Here is a 22,606-nt window from a genome sequence, read left to right on the forward strand (position 1 = left end):
GGTAAGTAGAATATGTTGACCACTCCGCCCATTCACGCTGCGTGTTTGAAGTATTTTATGTCAACAACGAGTTCAATCATCAAAACATGCAAAAGTTGCTTCTTCATTTGGTTTATAAATACACGACCCATTCAGATAAATTATTGATATTTCCTACCTTTCGGTTCCTTCTCTTCTAATACCGTACCACCCACTCCTATATATTTATGCATGTGGCCCTCATTGAAAAAAGCTTTGGACGCCCCTGATAGATGCCTGCATTGTCCACTAGAGGACGCCCTAGGGCAGCTCTGAAAATAATCCTAGTGCAAGCCGTATTGACGCTTGTTGATCGGTTTTGCTCAGTCACCCTCAACGCATTTGGCTGTCTGAGTCTGACACAGCAGGGCAACAAGGGTGCCGGGGAAATGAGGCTCCCAAGTGAATGCTGGAGAGTGCAATGTGTGTGAGTGCAATTCTCGGCCCCTTCCGCTGTTATTCAGTTATTATGCTGGACCTTGAATCGCAGCCTATGACTTCACGGCGACCCTGCCTATAGATGCAATAATCCTCTGTGTCCAGCAGCAGCATCCCTCCTCCCTTCCTCCCACGCTCAAATGCATCATACAGTGGCGCATCTTCACCACGCCGTGTGGAAAGACAAACTTCTGTGATGACTTCTGTGGAAGTAGCAGTAGACTGGAAGGGCAATTGAAAACATGGGCATTACGCACGAGGCCGGCTTCAATATGTCCATCATAAGGTGATTAGTAGGTTGGCAGTGTAGAAGTTACTTTTGACCGCCAAACCGTGGATTGCACACGCACTCCTCTGTCCTGTTTTCTGGAGTTTTGGTCGGTCGGCATGAAGCGGAATAAGCCGTTAAAAAAAAAGAAATGATGGATTTTTCACGGAGGGTTTGGCTGATGCCTCTTCTGAAAACGTCACAATTTGACTCTGTAAATGATGCTTTAAATCTCAGAGTTTCATTGGTAAGTAAAATGCTGCTTCGTTCCCTTTGTCTACTTTCATTTTGACTGTGTAAAATGTAATTTACAATAATAATAATAATAATAATAATAATAAACACATTATTACTTTCTTTCAGGGAATACACAGTAAAATATATTTTTTGTCAAGGTTAGATATTAACATGTACATAGGCTCTTAGCGATATGCATTTATAACCTGATTCCTAATCGTGGTAAATTACTTAATTAATCAATTAATGTATATATTTTCAAATTTAGTTTTAATTTGATGAGTAAATTGTTGTTCAGGAGCGTGTGACGATGCAGCCTATTGTGAATATTGTGCACCATGTTTCATGGCATGGGCCGTGTTCTTACGTATTGCCTCAGTGATAACTGATACAAATCTGATCGATCAAGACTGGTCTTGAGCTTGCTTTGTTCATAATGTACTCATGTTGGTCTTTCAACTATTTGTCTCTCTGTTCTTGTGACTCGTGATTATTATGCAGATCTTTACTCTCTGTCAGCACATACTGCAATTACATTGAAAGGTTTTTGATGAAGAAGTAGGTCATCGGTTGGTATAGTCAGAAGGATGTGTACATTTGAGCGGGATCATCAATTTGAATGCAGGTTCTGTTCAAGAGTTATCCACAATGATATCATTTTGATCCCAATGTGCTTTTTAAATGTATTGCAGTACAGCAAATGCTTCCGAGTTTAAAATCACGGTAACAAAACAAAAAATAAAATGTGTACAAGCACGACTGGCACACACAATCATCCGAATAAGTAGTCCAACTCTGTAAACAGATATAGTATGTACCACAAGCCCCTTGAGCGCTTATAAAACATTATTTTCTATTTAATTATTATTTCCTGTACAAAAAGTAAGAACATGATGAGGTTGGATCGTTCGAGCAAAGGAATTTTTTAAGGGAACAAAAATAAAAAAAAAAAGAAATACTTTAGTGATCTGTAAACGAGGAAACTGAAAGAAGCCACTACTAAATAACAAAGTACGGATTTTCGGATGAATCAAACAAGATGATAAAAATGTCTTGCAAGCTGCTCTGTATCATCTCTCGACTTTTAGGTCCTTTGCAATTATTCCGCTGTAAAATATTATGATGTTGTATCTTTATTAAACAGGAGATCATTTGATAGAAGCAAATACTTTTGAAAATCAATGAATATAAAACCCAACCGTATCATCATTTGTTTTTGGGGGGGTTTCTAACAAAACTGCAGAATGCTACTTAACAGGAATGTATCTTTGTGCAAGCGTCAAGGGTTTGGCTCGATTTTGAATCCAATTATCATGATTATTTGGAATGATGATGATGAGCATAACACAGCTGTCCGATATGGGAATTTAATTACGTTCATGTTTCGCCCCGTGATGACTTCATCACCCACATATAAGCTGGCATGCGATTTGAATCAGACAAATATCCTCCCTTTGCTTTTTAATGTAATATCCTATGGCGCAGTTTCAGAATGTAGTATATAACAAATGACATTCCATAGAGGACACAGTCACATGCAAGAATTTGCACATGACAAAGTTTGAACCCGTTAATCGTCTATGTGATGCTACAAGTGGAACTTGACCTATTTATCAGGATAGGAAATGTGAAAGCACTGGCTTCAACGTGAGAGATGCTGATCTGAGATCAACCTGGGCCAAAATAAGCAGATCAAGAGAAAGCAGATACACTCGCGTCTGGCTGATGTATGAAGGGATCAATGCATTTCAGGACAGAGAGTGATGGAAAAGTCTTGCTATTTATTTTAGAAGTAGGACGTGGTGGTGGCTGCTTGTCCCTGTGTCCTCCCTCTAAGCACATCCTGGAGCTGTCCTTTTAGTTGCACTCCATTTGGGCCATTTCAAGCCATTGTTCTGTTGTTTTTATTTTGCTCAATTCTCTCGTTTCCCACTGTCGCAAACATTTTCATCTTCCACTGCATTTCCCATACTGAACTTGCCATTGACCTGTCTGTCACATTTGACCGCTGAGACCCTCCAGCCTTCAAAAAATGCTGCTAAACAAATCTACAGTATTGTGATCCAAAGCAGAATATCTTCCATTTACAGATTACGTTTTGCGACAGAGTTGCTGTTGCACAAATAATGATATTGTATTACATTGTATGAGCACAGATATCCATGCCAGCTTTCCTGAAAATCCATCAAATACTTTGTATGAGATTTTATCAAGAGTTTAATCTCATCCTACTCTTGATGCTAAGTCCAGTTTGGTAAATTCGGGTGAGTACCGATGACAGCTGGATTACACTGCTGATCAAATATTTATAACAAAGTTGCAAGATCAGTACAAAAAAAACATAAAGGGACAAAACTATAGGTAGACTTTAGCAATATAATATACCCAAAGCATTATTTGTATCAAAATAATTTGTTTTTTGACATGTCATCTTTGGAATATTATCTCAGCTCTTGTACTCTCTTCTCATTTGACTTCCCCCTTTCCATCTTTAGCTGTAAGTAAATTCTAGTACAGAAGAATCAGGATGAAAAGATGGCAGCCATGCTGTTACCAACGGGTCCTGATGGCTTGCGGCTGTTTACTCGCGATTCCTTGGCTGCCTTGGAGCAGCGGATTGCAGAGGAGCAGGTCAAGAATGCCAAGGTTTGCAAAGAGGCCCACAAGAACGTGGACTCATCCAAACCCAGGGTCGACCTGGAGGCAGGCAAGCAGCTGCCGCGCATCTTCGGGGACATCCCTTCAGAACTTGTTGGGGTGCCACTGGAAGACATTGACCCCTTTTATTTCAAGAACAAGAGGGTGAGTACAGCAGCCAATTTAGATCTTTTTATTTTTGTAGTCAAATCTAAAGAGAGTCTAATGATGTCCGTTGGCGTCCATATGGTATCATTGTGTTCAACACGAGGTTCCACTGTCATTTTTAGATTTTTTCAAATGCAGATAATGAATGTAGAATTAGTCATAATAATAATAACAAGTAACAAGTCATGAACTTTCTCTGGGAAGTATTTTACAGATGTTTCATCAAAAAGTGCCTGCATCTCATTCTAAAAGGATTTTGGATTTCGACTTGCTTTTGTTGGCAGATCTAAGCCATTAACGGGCTGCTAATGGATTATCCACAGATGACAAAATATTTAAATAAATGCCACATCTGTTGTGGAAAGGCTTCAGGCTTTGTTTGCTTTGGAGTTGTTGCCATTATACTAGCCATTGCTGTTGCTGTTTGGTTTTCTGTTTTTCTTATGATGCTTTCTTGTTGCTTCGGGTAGATGTTTTGGATGGTAGATTGAACTCAACTTACTTTTTAACGGCATACAGATCACAAACATAATCATAATGATTTGTGTCTTTTCTCCCCCCAGACGTTTATCGTACTCAACAAAGGGATGGCAATCTTCAGATTCAGCGCCACATCTGCTCTTTACATATTGAGCCCATTCCACTTCATCAGATCGATCGCCATCAAAGTTTTAGTCCATTCATATCCTTTTAGTGTGGTGGGAAAATATTTGATTTCCAAACCATTATGGTATCGAAAATTACACAACACAGTGGCTACTCTAAGTATGACGCACTACATAGAATAGTAAATTGATATAAATAACACTATCTGAAAAACAGGCAATATAGAATGTTATGAGGCTGAATGTTGTGTTTATGACTGTGAATAAGCCAATTCCTAATCATTCTAACTGTTCTGTGAATGTTGGTGATTGTTCCACCCCCCCAAGTTCCATTTTTGATGCAGCTTTGTAATAGTCGTCTGGCATCACAAACCAAATCCCCTCTGAGATCCCTTTTTTAATCTCTGATATGGGGGAAAAAAAGAGCAAGATTTTTGCATCATGACAGCTGCCTATTATTTATCAGGCAGAAAAAGGAACTTCTGTCCCTTTATGCACTATATTCCAAAATCAGATTCTAAAACATGCGTCTTCAAAAGATGCATATGATATAAGTATGACATGAGCATTGTAAGTGCTCAGCCTGCTGATCATTTATCCTCAAGGGAAAATGATATCAATCCCTTATTTCCAAACTCTAAATGTAGTTCACTAAGCTGTATTTATTGTATTAATGCCAACGGCTCACATTATGGTTTGTTACTTTGCCTTGCCTTAATGGATAGATGCATCCCATAGGATTAGAACATTGTTGCTTGTGCACGACTGACTTTGTTCGCATACGTATTTCACAGCCGGCTGACTTTCCTCAACTCGTTGTCCACATTGTTCAGCCTGTTCATAATGTTCACCATTCTGACCAACTGTTTTTTCATGGCTATGTCTGACCCAGCGCCATGGACCAAGCACCTAGAGTAAGTCCCTCACATTGCTACACGTCGTTTCCTTACCTTGCGCTACAAAAACAATGTCAAACTCAGATGTTGTATGTTCTAATGTACAGCTGTGCCCAGGCGTAACTGAAGAATCGTGTATGTACAGTATGATGCATGCCACGTGCGATTTGCGATCTGGAATGAAATGGTTCAATTTCTTTCGGGGCTCCGCCTGATGTAGCAGGTGTGCTTGAGCATGTTTTGCATGCAGCTTTGCCTGCTCAAGATAATCTCACTTTACATTTACATTCCATTCCCTTGCTTTGTGAAAAAATTGCCGCTCTTTGTCAGTGAGCTTGGTGAAACAACGCAGCCAGCTCTCATCTGTTTAGGACATACGGCACGCAACTCCCATCAGCAGCCAGCTTCAAAAACTGGATTCGGTTAAAGTTGGGAAATTGTGTCAAATGCAAATAAAAACAAAATACAATGATTTGAAAATCCTTTTCAACCTATATTCAATTGAATACACTACAAAGACAACATATATATTGTATATATAATGTAATATTTAATATGTCGTGTCACCGTGGGATAGTAGGAAACGCGATTAGATTAAAGAATATGCCAGAGTCAGGATATGACAGTGACCTTGAGGTTTTTATTTATTTGCCGTGAATCAAAATTCCATACTAGTAAATTGCTATTAAATAAAACTGTGGAACTATATAATAATTTTTCAACAAACGAAATTCCAGCACAGAAATCAATTCAAAACCTATTGGATGTCCCCACATTTTGTCATTCCTCCACAATTTTAGTTGCTGCACAAAATTATTATTTCTGTATTTTCATCAATTTGTTTCAGTAAAGTGTAACGTTGCTATTTCAGTCTATTTGTGTGCTGCATGGCATTCATGAATCAAATTGCCGTCTCTTTTTATTCCGGTTCATTGATTTTACAGATACACTTTCACTGCCATTTACACGTTCGAGTCAGCAATAAAGATATTTGCTCGAGGATTCTGTATCGTTCCTTTCACCTTTTTGAGGGACCCATGGAACTGGTTGGACTTCAGCGTCATTGTTATGGCGTAAGTAGCAATATCATTTTTATCAGTGACCGTATTTGGACTTTTTATGGCACAGGCCACATAGCAGATCTTTGTTGATATATTTTAGACTATAAACTATTTGTACAGACAGTGTCCCAATGCCATTATCGTGGACTCAGTTCTTAAATGACGCTACGGGACTGAATTATTTGAATCAATGACTGAACATAACCTCTCTCTATGCTCTTTTCATCTAATGGCAGATATGTGACAGAATTTATAGACCTGGGAAACGTTTCGGCACTAAGAACCTTCCGAGTGCTCCGAGCCCTGAAAACCATCTCGGTTATACCAGGTAACGCTCATCTCGTTTCCAATCCGTCTCACGTGTCTCAGATGTTTGGCCAACTCGCCATATGTGTTCAATTCCGTGCAGGTCTGAAGACCATTGTAGGAGCTCTGATCCAGTCTGTGAAGAAGCTAGCAGACGTGATGATCTTGACCGTATTTTGCCTCAGCGTGTTTGCCCTTATCGGCCTGCAGCTTTTCATGGGGCTTTTGCGACAGAAGTGCGTTCGCAGCATCGCACACTGCGTCAACTCCTCCCTTAGTACAAACATATCTTTCGTCTGCAACAACAGAACCTGGAACTCAGTGGAGGATTTTCTCACCAGTGAAGGTCAGTCCAAATCCATACAGTATCCATTTATTGTAATGTACTAACAACATTCATGCCAACGCTATTCTTGTTGCCATTTCCTTTAGATAACTTTTACAAAGTTGAAGGAGCAAAGGATGCGCTAATATGTGGCTACGGCAACGACGCAGGGTAAGTTGCAATTATCTGCTTGCCGTTATACAATGGTAAAACTCCATCTAGTGGCTTTTGATCACATGTGCGTCATGTTTACGGGCCCCCGGGCTCCATGCAGATAAGTCTTTACAGAACCGGAACAGAGATACAAAGATGAGATGTTGTTGCTCTATATTTTAAGTCCATGACATAATGTATAGAAGGGGGGAGGGGGGGGGTTAGCGTGAGAGAGGCTGTGCACAAGACGGCCGACATGCAGTGTGGATTATCACCCGAGTGCCATTGGCACCCTGCACCGAGAGGCATGAAGTTGCCAGCTTCTTTGGAGATTTCATCATCTCAAAAGCTCCACACAGTGACGAGGTTGAACCGGATCACTGAATTGATCAATACTGTTAGGGTCGATCGAAGACATGTCCTCAAGGCATGCGCTGCGCTATGATTTCTTATAAGTGCATCTGCAGGCACACGCTAAATAGATTTGATGATGTATACGATAAGAAAGATCTTACTTGCGGTCAACGACTGTTGCTGTGGATGTCACAGGAAATGTGTGACACCATCCAAATATTGCTACTCAGCCTACATACGGAGTAATCCTATAAATCTGCAAATGCTTTTGAAACAAGCACAACAGGATGACTCGAGCCATGCCAGGGCCAGTTCAGGGGTTAGATCGTGAACTAAATACCCATCTGTGGCAATCTCAATTGCCGCTTGCCTTCTGTGACTGAAGGTGTTTTTTTTTTGTTTTTTTTTTAATGATTGGAGAAAAGGCAAAGAGGCACGAGTCAGGGAGGGCGCATTTTCTCCTGGATGGTTTGAACATGTGTACTGTATTTCCCTGACTTGATTTAAAACAAATAATACAAACACTTTGACTGAAATGTGAACCGCACTGGGATTTTAATGCTAAATAAGATCGAGGCACACTTGAAGTTTCTCAAATATGTGTCGAGAACAAACTGAATTTGAGGATCGGAATGTTCGCTCACTCTTTGCTAACTGACAGGGATGTTGAGAAATGGACAAAAATGGTCTTATCTGTATGACTGTTTGATATTAGACGCTAGAGACCTTGAAACTCAAATAAAGACGATATTACGATGAATGATTATTTAAAGCATGGCGCGTTATTCCCGCGGGCGGGGATCAGTCAGGCTTGAATGTTGTTGTTTTTAATCCCCCCCCCCCCCCTCACACACACTCACCTAGCCTCCAAAAAAGCACAGGCACTTAATCTCCTAAGAAGCAAAATCTGACTCAGTGACTTGTGTTCATTTCAGAGAAAAAAGCAGATACGCTTAAGGGCATTAAAGGGGAAACCACATCATTTTAGGTCAGTAAGATCAGAGCAATCCAGCTGCTCTACAGTTTACCTACAAGTTACTAGTCTTGTTGATGGTGCTGATGCGAGCTCACTGACACACGTGCCGCCATTTTAATCCTTTAACGGAATTCCATTTGGTCTGTGTAACTTTGAGACTGTGTGGCAAAACAAGATTGAGTACTGTGGCTACAGTTTTTCGCAAAAACGATATAGCGTAAGCAAATCTAAATAGTTTTCCCAGATTTCTTTTCTCCTTAGCTAATATACTGTCGTTAGTTAATGACCAAAATGATCATCAGTTGTATTATTTGGATGGAACGTCCTAAGGCTGGCTGTGGAGACAAGATATTAAGCAGGTCAGGATGGAGGACGTAAAACATAGAGGATGCTTAATCTTTTGAGTGTATTCCAACAAGTAATCCCTGAGTAGATTTCCAAATTAAAGCTTTGGATAGGGTATGATGACACAAACACACGCAGCCAAGGCCTGCACAGACACCACAAGGCCCAAGTCTGCACAAAAAATATGCATTCAATTGAGTGTGTGTGTGTGGGGGGGGGGTATGTGTGTATACTACTCGTGTATACGTGTATAAATAATCATTTTAATTCTTTAATTTTTATGAGCAGTGTATATTTATTTATTTATTTATTTATTTATTTATTTATTTATTTATTTATGGTGATGAAGCCTCTTGTGTCCTCACCGCTGCATATTAGTGATCATCCATCCCTGGCCTGTTGGTGAGATGTCCAGCTGTTCTCCTAGCAGTACTCTTTGGCCAGCTGTTTCCCAGTCATTATGAAATTATTGTGACAGCCCCGCTCACTCCTCACTGCCAGACCTAAATATTTGCTGACAATGAATATCAGAAATGGAGGCAGCGGAGTGCGAAAGAAATGTTTGTTTGATATCCATCTGGCTTGTCATATAATCTCTTTTGCGCTGGTTGGTGCATTTGATTGCAGCGGAGTGGGATGAATTTTAAGTGCCCTTCTCAGTTGAAATGCATGATGATAGCAGTGGCATTGACTCTGCTACTCTCTGCTGCCGAGTCAAAGGTCACAAGGCTAAATGTTGAAACTCAAAATGTCCATGACAGCGGCCGGCGGGCGGGCAGGCGGGCGGGCACACACGCACGCACGCACGCACGCACGCTATCCCATGTCGATCTATGCCAGATGCTTTTGATTTAATTGCGCACTGCCTTTGTTGATCCCGACTCCGCTTTAATAATGTATATGTACGCTTCCATTACAGGAAGTGTCCAGAAGGGTTTGATTGCCTCAAGGTTGGAAGAAATCCAAACTATGGCTACACCAGCTTTGACACTTTTGGATGGGCTTTTTTGGCACTTTTCCGGCTCATGACCCAAGACTACTGGGAGAAACTATTTCACCAGGTTCAATCTCATTTTGCAATTCTGATTTATTCTGTAATCATAAATTGCTCGGCCAAATAAAAGTTGCTATATTAACTGTGTAATCAAGTCTTGAGTGTGCCTGTGAATATTCTTCATCAAATATGAAGTCATAAACTCATTAGTAATCTAACATAGTATTTATATGTGTCCATCTTCCAGACTCTGCGCTCAGCTGGAAAGACCTACATGGTGTTCTTTGTCCTGGTTATCTTTCTGGGCTCTTTTTACCTGGTCAATTTAATCCTGGCTGTTGTCGCCATGGCCTATGAGGAGCAGAATCAGGCGACCATTGCTGAGGCTTGGCAGAAGGAGAGGGAGTTTCAAATGGCCATGGAGCATCTCCGTCGGGAGCAAAGAGTAAGTCCCGTGCAAGCAGCGCTCACGGATTTGCACATGCTCACCTTTTGACTTTTTCTGTGAAGCTGGCAGCAAAAAGGCAAGCCCAGGAGAGCGATTCCATCTTGTCTCCAGAGTTGTCTCCATTCTTTACAAAGATAGGAAGTATAAGACGATGTAGCACTAAACGGAGGCGATCTCACCGGGCACTATCAGAAGAAACTGCAGTGGAAGCTGAAGACAACCTTGACCTGGAAGATGAGCTAAAGGTACCGCGCACAGATACCAAGCAATTGCTGGACACAATGAGGCAGACAATGAGTCATTGATTCTTATGTTTGTGTGTCCAGCCTCCTTTGTCTCCCCTGCCAGCCCACCCGCTTCTGGCCACACTCTCCTCTCACCCGCTCAGCACTCGAAGAGGAAGCCAGAATAGCATCTTCAGTTCCTTGAGGGTGCGCAACAACTCCGAGGCTGACTTTGCGGATGATGAGTTCAGCATCCATGGGGACGCTTTCAGAAGCCGCACCAGTTCCACTGTCACGCACTGGAAGAGAAGGGCTGGCAGTGTGAGGAGCCACTGCTCCCAAGTCTTCACCCCGAGTCTCACAGTAAACGGACGGCTCAACGTTTCTTTAGATCACAATGGCGTCACCGCGGCGGGGCCACATGCCCTGAATTCCCTCCCCGCTTACAGCATGGAGAGGATAAAAGAGGACACGGTGAGTGTCTAAGCGGCGCTATTCCAAAACGTTAGCTTTTGACGCTTTTGATCCACCCACAGAAGACCACCAATGAAGGGGAAACTGTCCAAAGGGCTCTTCTTCAGCCGTCCCCAACAGTGACCGAGCATCCCCCCGTGCAGAGGAAAAGAGGACTAAGCTCTGTCAGTTTTTTTAGCGATGCCATGGACGGTTAGTTGTGAGAGAGCCTCGCGTCATTCTTTCTTAGCAGTTAGTCACAGGTAGTCACAGTTGCCTTTGGTCCTTCTTTGCAGAGCTGGAGGAGTCCAGACAAAAGTGCCACCCCTGTTGGTACACCTTTGCCAGAAAGTACCTGATATGGGACTGCTGCAACTGGTGGCTGAAATTGAAGGAGTTGGTCAAGTTGATGGTGATGGATCCTTTCCTTGACCTTGGGATCACCATATGTATTGTGTTGAACACCCTCTTCATGGCCCTGGAACATTACCCCATGACTGAGGAATTCAACACCATGCTATCGGTGGGAAATTTGGTGAGGATTTTTATTCAAGTGAGGTTTTTGAGACAAGTCTAACAAATAAGAGTCTGGAGAGCGATGATGATCGTTGTAGTCGTGTATCGCTTGTGTCATTTCCGTCAAACAACCAGCTCTTAATTTGCTCTCGCCCCACAAACAACCTGCGCTGGGCATTGTTACTTCCGTTTATGAAAGAAAAGTAATGTCATTTTTGCTTGCTTGATGGCAACGACTCAATGTCAATGTTGAATGTGCCGTCAGGTGTTCACGGGGATCTTCACTGCCGAAATGGTCCTGAAGCTGATCGCCATGGACCCGTATTATTACTTCCAACAAGGATGGAACATTTTTGACGGCGTTATTGTTTGCCTTAGTCTGATGGAGCTCGGGCTCTCCAATGTCGAGGGCCTCTCTGTTCTTCGCTCCTTCAGACTGGTACCACAATATTTCCGCTTGTTGTTTGCGCTTGGGTTTGGACTCGCTTGGTCTGACGTCACGCTTTCTCCTCCTTGTTCTCAGTTACGTGTCTTCAAACTGGCAAAGTCTTGGCCCACCCTCAATACTCTAATAAAAATCATTGGCAACTCAGTCGGCGCTCTGGGAAACCTGACACTGGTTTTGGCCATCATCGTCTTCATCTTTGCTGTAGTGGGCATGCAGCTCTTTGGCAAGAACTACCAGGACTGTGTGTGCAAGATCTCTCATGACTGTCAGCTTCCTCGCTGGCACATGAAGGACTTCTTTCACTCCTTCCTGATTGTGTTCAGGGTGCTGTGTGGCGAGTGGATTGAGACCATGTGGGATTGTATGGAAGTAGCTGGGCAACCTCTCTGCATCCTGGTCTTCATGCTGGTCATGGTCATTGGCAACTTGGTGGTGAGTACACGGCATTTTCTCAATACCGATCCTGTTACGGGAGCTGCGCTTAGTTGACTAGTTGTGTGCACCTATGTATAGTCGTGACTTGAATACCATGTTTGGGCCAAGACCGTATGACTAGAGTGTGACTGACTTGTATCGTCTCCTGCACACAAATGGTGGGCAAGCTGTTTATCCGAGAGATAATCCGGGATGCTTAAAGGACAATCAAGTCAAAGCTCATTCATCACTAATCAACTGCTCATGCTCCCCATCGCTCACTGGCTAAAGATGATCCTTACGCACCAACTGTGCACATCACAAAAGCACACATACAGTGCAGTGTGTGTTCCAGGCTGATGCTCTCTAAGCTTGTAGACAGATTACTCGGAAGTTGGATGTTAGGAAACTTGACTTTAGAATAGCGGGAAGCACACAAAGCCATATGTGTCACAGCTGAAATACAGATGGATGGACGTTAAGATTCAAGTTAAGATTTGAATAAACGACAGCTGCCTCATCCATAAAGCCCGAATGATCCCTGAATACGAGAAGCTTGAGTTGAATTGATGACCTACGGCTTGTGTGTCAACAGGTACTGAATCTCTTCCTGGCCTTGCTGCTCAGCTCTTTCAGCTCTGACAACCTCTCAGCTCCAGATGAGGATGGAGATTTGAATAACATCCAGATTGCCATTGCTCGCATCCACTCTGGTCTCTCCTGGCTCGCCACAAGCATTGTCCACCTCTTCAACCACACTTTCAAATGCAGACGGAAAAAATCCATTGAGACCTGTAAGGCCGTTAAACTGGTTTCCATTCACCTGGAATGCAATGGTGGAATTTATGGACGATATGGACAGAAGTACATTGTACCGGAAGAGGAGGACAGCTACATGACTAACCCAAACCTGACTGTTATCGTTCCCATCGCACCTGGAGAATCCGATGTTGAATTTACGGAGGACGAGGACATATCGGAGTCGTCCGAGGACGAGGACCAGAAAGTAAGTTTGGAGCGATTTCTTTCTCCCGCTTTATACCCAATAAAAACTGACATACCAACAAAGATAATTCAAGGACAATGAGCCAAACCATATCACCAGATTAGAAATGAACATTCATGGTGTGATTTTATACATTTCTAGAAATATTTGGCATGCCTGGCTCGCAGCTCTAATGTGTTTTGCTAGTCGGCTGTAAAAATGTTGTTTGCTCTCACCAACCAATCGGCGGACAGAAAAATGCCGACATCATCGAGGTCCAGTGATTGCTAATGCGGTTTCCTTTACATTGGCCAGCAGAACTGATTCTGAAGGCCCTGGGAAATTTGGATTTATATGGCAGCACATCAAGCCTGACATCTAATTGGACCAAATAAGACCATTCTAACATATAGTACATTGTATACAATGCAGCTAAGAAATGCAACAAAATGAACTGAATGGATTGTTGGGGATACATTAATGCAATTTCATGGAAGAAATATCGGACTTTATTTTCTTCATGTAGGTCACTGCTTGTGATAGGCCAACAGAGAAGGCTTTGCTAGCCCCGACAGCCCATCGCTGGATCTAATACAAGAGCTCCAAGTTAACTCTCGTATTTGATTTAATCATAACTTAGTTACCTTTTTTAGCATGATGGAGGAAAAGTCTGTCATCGTCAAAACTAAGCATAGTTACATATGTTTTTTTAAAACAGCTAAGCAAACATTCATTTGAATCACTTCATGCTCACAATGCTACTTTTACGATGCTCTGCCGCAGTTGTCAGTATCATTTAGAAATAAAATACAGGATCAGGTTAACAGCTCGAGAGAGGGCAGGGATGGCCTTGCGCATGTGGATGCGCTCCTGAACCATAATCTGTTAATCTGTAAAGCAGACAAAATGAATTATGGTGGAGACCATTGTCCTGTAGAGAAAATCCAGATGTGTTGTTTCCGGGTTCCATGTTTGCTGCAAAGTGCACATTTATAATAATGTAATAAGGAAAAATACAACCAGTGTTCTGAAGCTGAGCCGTGATTGGTTATGACCTGGCAACTGTGATGTCATTTTCAGTCGACAGCAAGTGGCAAAATGGCTGCCCCAAAACAGGTGGATTTGGATGTTTCATTCATATTCCACAGACAAAATATTCATCACAACACTGTGCTTCCACTAGTTGGGCTACACAGAATAAATTGTTACAAAGAAAAAATTGGGGTTATCTTTTCTTTAATCGATTTCAGCATATACTGAGTGGACCATAAAAAAAAATATGAATCAAGTCAAGTTTGTTTGTATAGTCAAAGGCCTTCACAAAATAAAGCCCTCATTTCAGTCTCGACCACAGGTGTCAAAAATTTGTGAAAGAAATTCACATACAAGTCGCTCCTCAGTATAAATCGCCCCCCACCCACCCAAACTATGGGAAAAAAACGCGACTTATAGTCTGAAAATTACGGTATTTGACCAGTATTTCCTCGTCTGATTTGAAAATGAGTTATTTGTCAGTTTGTTTTGTAGCTTTTACTGTATATGCTCATACATTTATTTGGGTCGACAGTCATAATGGCCCTCTGAAAGAAGCTATGACGACAATGCGGTGCGGCCCGTGAAAAAAATGAGTTTGACACCCTTGGTCTAGACTCTGGAGGGAGAAAATAAAGACAAAGAGGATGTGCAATTGTACATATCCACTTGATTTAATCGTCCCATGTATTCCTCTGATAATCTGCTGAGATGGTACGGATGATCAAGTCAAACCTTTTTATAGGATAGAGACTGACCTCTGCCTCACAAATTATGTTTAATATGTTTTGCTTTTACGACAAAGTCAAATCTTATCAAAAGAGATAAAGGAGATTGAAAGGTCATGCACGTAGTAGGTGAACTTGCTATGCAGCCTGACAGTGGATGGAAAATCCTTCAACTGCTCTCCTAGGGAATGATTGCATAGTGTACATTACTTAACTGTAAAATGAAGCTTATTTAATTATGACATCAAAGAGTACTGCAACAAGTTTTCTCGAAATATTTGGCAAAGGGAGACATACGTATGATTCCATTAATTTTGGGGACATACGTAAGTCGATGACAAAATATTGAATAATTTTTATTCTAGTTAAATTTGACATGCACTCCAGATAGCTCTAAATCTTGAAACAGGCAATTGACGAGTAATAAAATGTCCTTTAAACGTTGACTTTGCAAATCAAAACTGAATTACTTTTTATTCTCTGTAAATGCCAAATTTGGATTCAGTTCTCGAATTGGATGACATTTGATTGCAGAGGTATCAAACTATTTTAAGAATGATAATGAAACTTTGAGACTTTCTTTGACTTTGAGACTTCCTACCTGGCAGGAGAAGATAAGCCTTTCGGAAGGCAGCACGGTGGATTTGAGGAAGCCTGGCGAGGAGCTGGACAATTTATCCGAGCTTGCTGAGGAGTGCATGGAGCCAGAGGAATGCTTCCCAGAAAGTTGGTGTAGAATTTAATGTCTGATGAGTACTTGCACTGTTCCACATTTTTGCTTCGCTTCATTTTATTCTTTGCGTGATGACAAGTTCCAAAGTCTGTGTTCTTCTTGCTTTCACCTTTTCACTCAGTGTGCGTCAAGCACTGCCAGTGCTGCAATATCGATATCAGCCAAGGTCTAGGCCAGGCCTGGTGGAGACTGAGAAAGACCTGCTACCAGATTGTGGAACACAGCTGGTTTGAGACCTTCATCATTTTTATGATCCTGCTCAGTAGTGGAGCTCTGGTACAGTATCTTGACACCTTTGTTTTCCTGCCAACAGGATAAAAGCTGTACTATGCTTATCTGAACGTGACGAAGCATATTTTCAGAGCTTAGCTGTAAATATAGATGTAGAATTATTTATATGTTGCCTACATGCTAACACAAAACATAATCTAGTTCCCAGGATGATGCATTCAAAATATAGTACATTAGCATCACGTTAAATGGAATTTGACACGATAATATTTTTTTGCAGAAGCTACGTATTTTGCATAATAGTTCATGTTCGACACCCCTAACATAATAAGTAATATTTGCGTCTCTTGACTGCAGGCATTTGAGGATATCTACATTGAGAAGAGGAAAGTCATCAAAGTGATGCTGGAGTATTCCGACAAGGTCTTCTCCTACATCTTTGTGCTGGAGATGTTCCTTAAATGGATCGCTTATGGCTTCAAGAAATATTTCACCAATTACTGGTGCTGGCTTGACTTTCTCATTGTGGATGTAAGTGAACAAAGAATGCTGTGTTTATCAAATCAAATGAAAAGAAAGTTAAAGGCAGCAGCATCTGAAATTGATATTATGATTTGAATGTTTTACACAGTGCTAATTGTCCAATTTTTAACTATGACTACTTTGCAGGGAATTTTGACCACCTAAACTGATTTACCAGAATGCTTCTGTTCTGGATGTTTTGCTCTCGCCTCAGGATTAGGCCCAAAATTTCTCCCCAAAAGATTTGAAGCTCATTTGAAGAAGATCATTTGAATCTTTTGGCTTTAAAAATAAACGAATCAATCTTTTGACATCAATCAAAGTGCCCGAGGCATGCGGCCCGCGGCCTGACTCTGATTTTACCTGCCGTTACACAGATTGCTACAGACCGCTCTATTGTTAGGGTAAGTTGTAGTTAGCAGGTCCAGGTGAGTATGAGATCCAGGAATGAAACTCGCATCTGCATCATGAGCATGTTTTTTCTTTCACTTTGCAATTTGTTATGATACCAAAAGCCATGAGAAAAAAGTTAGATATATATCTATATGTATAATCCTTCTTCAATTCGTCATTTGATAACACTTCAGGACTTTGGCTTTTGTATCAAAACAATTTTAGTGCCACATACTGTAAGCTTTATCTATAGAAGATCAATTGTGCTCAGCCTATACATCCCGCCGGCGGTAAGCATTCTTAATGGTGGCCATTCGTATTGTACAATTTGAATACTGCTGTTCGGTTTGTTCAGCATGTTTGATTTGTTGCTACATTGGCAACTTTTTTGCTTGATCAAAGTATTTCTTTGATGATTTGCTTTCGTATTGATTTCTTTCATGACCGACACTGAGAATAAGACAAATAGCACCTTTGTTCTGTTTCGACTATAAACCTCGAGTATCTTCTTTAGATATGTTGGACAAACACATCCGTAAATAGACTTTTATAAAGAAATTCACACCACCGGGGACCTGAGTGGTAAATTGTTTGAAAGAACTCATTGGCTCAAATTGGTAACAAATTTGGCTGATTTGTTTGTAATTCTTTATAAAACTCACTCTATTTGATATATATCCATATATGTATTATATGCATATATACTTGAGTATGTGTGCATGGACACCTTCTGTACATGTATGCATATGTACTTGTCTGTGTTTTGTCATCTTCAGCCTCATTGGCATCCTTCCATTTTCATGACTAGCAAGCACCCCAAGGGTCATTCAACAGCGGAATGTCATTTTGTTTTGTCTCTTTTGGATGTAGAATAGAGTGGAAGTCTCAAAGATGTTGCAACAACCAAAACAAATCCAAACCTAACAAATTCTATATTGTGTCTTTTCCTAACTGTGGAATGTCCCAAAATCACAGAAAGTCCAAATTCTTCTTCTTGTCATTTTATTCTGAACTGAAATATTTAATTTTCTCCGTATCTTCACATGCAAGGGTTTGGCTGCTTTTTTCTTCAGCGCATTTGCACCTTCTAAGAATGCCAGTACAATATCTTTCACTTCCTCTTGTAGGTGTCCCTGATAAGCCTGGTGGCAAACTCACTGGGTTATTCCGACTTTGCTGCAATCAAATCCCTGAGGACTCTCCGCGCTTTGAGGCCTCTCAGAGCTCTATCCAGATTTGAGGGCATGCGGGTGAGAACTCAAATTTTGATGTCAAGAAGGGGGCCATACAAAGACATCCTGCGGGGCCGTATGTTTGAGACCCTGTCTGCTTTGATTCGTATGCTACGAACACATTAGATAAGGCCCCACCGTGTTGACAGCATTTTGGATGACTCTAATGAGTAGAAGTGAAAGCCGTCCCGTCATGGTCCTCTTTGTTGCGCTCACCAGGTGGTCGTGAACGCTCTCATTGGAGCCATCCCCTCCATCATGAACGTGTTGCTCGTGTGCCTCATCTTTTGGCTCATCTTCAGCATCATGGGAGTCAACCTTTTTGCGGGCAAGTTTGGAAAGTGCGTGAACAGAACTGGCTTCATCCACAGTTTCACAGTGGTCAACAATAAGTCCGACTGCCTGGCCATGAACGACACTCAGTACTACTGGACCAAAGTGAAGGTCAACTTCGACAACGTGGGACTGGGCTACCTTTCCCTTCTCCAAGTGGTAGGTGTCTTGACTTGAGCTGCTGTGTGTGTAGAAAAGCTCCATTTAAAAGAATAAATGAAATGATCATTGTATTGTGCTATTACAGGCAACGTTTAAAGGTTGGATGGAAATAATGCACGCAGCTGTTGATTCAAGAGGAGTAAGTGTGTCACTTGACTTCGACCGACTCGACGTCAAGCGTGAGCGTCTGACTTGAAGACGTTTTGCTTTTCAGGTGGAGGAGCAACCCATCAGAGAAATCAACCTCTACATGTACCTTTACTTTGTGGTCTTTATCATATTTGGTTCCTTCTTCACACTCAACCTCTTCATTGGCGTCATCATTGACAATTTTAATCAGCAGAAAAGAAAGATGAGTATTACTGTCATATTGCATTTTTCATCATTTATCACAAAAAAAATAAATAAATAAATAAGTCAACCTTTTGAGAAGAAGTTGTCTAACACGTGTCGACTGTCTTTCGCTATTCTGAATGTCAAAAATAATGTCAGGTATCTCTGATTATACTTAGGTGGACAGGATATTTTTATGACTGAGGAACAGAAGAAATATTACAACGCTATGAAGAAGCTAGGAAGTAAAAAACCACAAAAGCCAATACCAAGACCTGCGGTAAAGTAACACCATGATGTTTCACATTTGTCTTGAGTGTTTCTGCACTTATTGCCTAATTAATTGACGGTTGAATAAGGCTTACATTGATTGACTTGTCTTTGTGCACCTCAGAACATCCTGCAAGCCTTCTTCTTCGATCTGGTTTCGAAGCAAGCCTTTGACATCATGATCATGATGCTGATCATCGTCAACATGCTCACCATGATGGTGGAGACGGACGAGCAGTCGGACCGCATGGAGTCCGTCCTCAACAAGATTAATTTGGTCTTCATTGTGATCTTCACGGCAGAATGCCTGATCAAGATCTTTGCCCTTCGTTGTTATTTTTTTACAGTCGCTTGGAACATCTTTGATTTCGTGGTGGTTATACTCTCCATTGTGGGTACGTTGGAAAATGTACACCGCAAGAACACAATGCACTACTCGATCAGCTCCGAATTAGTATTTAAGTTCTCCGAGACAAAAACAGTTGTGTCTTTCTGCCTCTCGTTACAGGGATTGTTCTCGCCGACATCATAGAAAAGTACTTTGTGTCACCGACCCTATTCCGAGTCATCCGCCTGGCAAGGATCGGACGCGTGCTTCGACTTATACGTGCAGCCAAAGGAATCAGAACTTTACTTTTTGCCTTAATGATGTCCATGCCGGCGCTATTTAACATCGGTCTCCTGCTTTTCCTGGTCATGTTCATCTACGCCATCTTCGGCATGGCAAACTTTGCCTACGTGAAGAAGCAAGATGGAGTTGACGACATGTTCAACTTTGAGACTTTTGGCAATAGTATGATCTGCCTTTTCCAGATCAGCACCTCGGCCGGCTGGGACAATCTCCTGAGTCCAATCATGTCCAGCTCTCCGGATGAGTGCAATGTTCATTATGTCAACACTGGAACAAATACTCGAGGTAACTGCGGTAGCCCCTCAGTGGGCATAGCTTTCTTTGTCAGCTACATCATCATCTCTTTCCTCATTGTGGTCAATATGTACATTGCCATCATTCTGGAGAACTTCAGCGTGGCCACCGAGGAAAGCACTGATCCGCTGAGCGAAGATGACTTTGAGATGTTTTACGAGGTTTGGGAGAAGTTTGATTCGGAAGCCACGCAGTTCATCGAGTTCTCCATGCTGTCGATTTTCGCCGACACTCTGTCGGAGCCGCTGCGCATCGCCAAGCCCAACAAGATAAAACTCATCTCCATGGACCTCCCTATGGTCAGCGGCGATCGAATCCACTGCTTGGATATCTTGTTTGCCTTCACCAAACGAGTCCTGGGCGAGTCGGGGGAGATGGATGCCCTCAAGCAGCAAATGGAGGAGAAGTTCATGATGACCAACCCTTCCAATGTTTCTCACGAGCCCATCACTTCCACACTGCGCCACAAGCTGGAGGAGATGTCGGCCATCATCATTCAGAGGTGTTACAGGAGGCATCTGGTGCAGCGGCAGATGAAGCAGGCCTCTTACCTTTACAGACAAATCAACTACGAATCGGCAGTCGATGTGGAAAATGCTCCAGAGACGGAAGGGCTCATAGCGACCATGATTCATCACTACGGCGCTGCAGGCGGCGACTTTTTAGAGACAACGGAAGGCTCTCTAATGTCGTCGCCGCCTTCCTACGACAGCGTGACCAGGGCAGCCAGCGACCTTTCCGATGTCGTCGGATTATTAGCCAGAGACTCTGAACTTGGGGATCCTGGTGAAAACCATGAGGAAACTTTTCTTTGAGATCAGCTTCAGTAAGGTATGTTTGCTATGTGTGCTTTAAGCGCAACATACTCAAACACATTTGCCCAGTCGTATGAAATCTTAGAAAGTGTTTCAAACGAGCATGTGTTGTAAAATCGAAGCACTTGAGGGAATGTCACTTCAGAAGAGAAGCCTTCAATGGTCATTTAAATAACAATGACTGATTGGACTACATACGTTATCCTCGGAAAATACGTACTATGGGATATTGGGCTTTCAGACAAAATTTCAGTGTGAATATAAAATGCAGAATAGCCTTTTATCATTCTCCAAACCTCCAAATGCTTTGGCCGGTCAATGTCCAGATCTTCTTTACACTACGTATTATACTGGATGAAATCCTAAAAGTGATCAGTAATTCAAAGAAATAAATTCCAACGGAAATCCAATGATATTGTCTTATTAAGAAATTTGTAACTCAAGGCAATTTCATTTTCTTGCTCTGCACATCACGAGGTCAGTTTTAGTGCCCAATCCAAAGAAGAGCAGGGTGTCAAAATTCCTAAATCATGTGCCTGATTTTGACTGTTGTCCGCACACTTCTCTCAATCTCATTTGACCATTTTATTTGACTGTTGGATGCAGGTGGAGAAGCACAAATACATCAAAAGCTAATTTTGTAATATTAATGATGTAAAAATGACCAGTTGTACATGTAAAATACATTTTTGAGAAATTTGTAATTATATTGATGTGTATTGTGTATATATGCGTATAAAGAACACTTAAGGGACATGCATGCTGTCATATAACATATGATCAAATTATATGCGTACATACTGTGCTCAATTTTCTATATGATACTTTCCTTGAGAACTTGCTTGTAAGTATTGCATTTAGGTTGTATTTACTGAATGTAATAAAACATCTTTTCCATAGCTGTGCATGTTCAATCTCTCATCACTGTTCACAAAAGCAGATGTTTTTCTTCATTCGCTTTTTGGATTTTTAGACATTTCCTTAGTCTACATTTGCTTTTTTGGAGGGCGGGCGTAATTTCACATGAGAAACCAGTTAGCTTATTTGACCTCATTACAAAGCTGACAAATCTCTCTCTTAGCGGGGAAAAACAAGACAGATGTGCGCAAGCCTCTGAACCAGCTCGGATTTTTGTCCTTGTGGCGGTGTTGCCCTTTAAAGCTTGAATTTGTTTAGAATATCTCAACAAATACAGTAACCCCTCAATACGGTTGCTGAAATTACCTGCAACAGTTATTGATTTATTTGAATCTTTGAAAAGATTAAATGCTTCAATATCCACTAAAATTACAAAATATGAGCGCATACGAAAATGATTTGCTTGACATGGCCTTGTGATTATTTGAATGCGCGTTTTCTTGCTCTAGATTTCTATATATATATGTTTATTTTCTGTCTTCAGCATATGATTACTTCTTCAAGAAGTCAGTAGGACGCATCACAAAAGTAAGTGTTCTATTTTGTGTTATGGTCATAAATTTGAATTGTGCTCCCACATTTTTGAGTTGAGGGGAGTCAACAAGGGTGCCAATTTGGATTTAGCCCCAAACAGATTTCCTCTCTCTGGTTGTTGGGGTAGTCAAATCCAACTCCGAGCAGCTGGGATGGAGGGATAATCTGTGTGTGTG

General features: G+C 41.6%; 1 protein-coding gene across 1 annotated transcript; it reads left to right on the top strand.

Annotated features, from left to right (window-relative positions):
• The first annotated feature begins 50 nt into the window (after positions 1-50).
• Positions 51-21,877, top strand: LOC125984807 (sodium channel protein type 2 subunit alpha). Its single transcript, XM_049747016.1, has 27 exons — positions 51-971; positions 3,457-3,763; positions 4,330-4,447; positions 5,195-5,285; positions 6,212-6,340; positions 6,565-6,656; positions 6,738-6,980; positions 7,067-7,130; positions 9,707-9,848; positions 10,029-10,226; positions 10,292-10,474; positions 10,556-10,927; positions 10,990-11,119; positions 11,203-11,441; positions 11,688-11,861; positions 11,946-12,302; positions 12,880-13,290; positions 15,638-15,755; positions 15,884-16,038; positions 16,351-16,524; positions 18,036-18,158; positions 18,360-18,632; positions 18,721-18,774; positions 18,850-18,991; positions 19,148-19,248; positions 19,363-19,633; positions 19,747-21,877. The coding sequence occupies exons 2-27, from the start codon at positions 3,497-3,499 to the stop codon at positions 20,976-20,978; spliced, it is 5,853 nt and encodes a 1,950-aa protein (XP_049602973.1). The 5' UTR covers positions 51-971; positions 3,457-3,496; the 3' UTR covers positions 20,979-21,877.
• Positions 21,878-22,606: the final 729 nt, after the last annotated feature.

Source organism: Syngnathus scovelli, chromosome 17 (assembly GCF_024217435.2).
Source record: "Syngnathus scovelli strain Florida chromosome 17, RoL_Ssco_1.2, whole genome shotgun sequence".
Classification (NCBI taxonomy): Eukaryota; Metazoa; Chordata; class Actinopteri; order Syngnathiformes; family Syngnathidae; genus Syngnathus; species Syngnathus scovelli.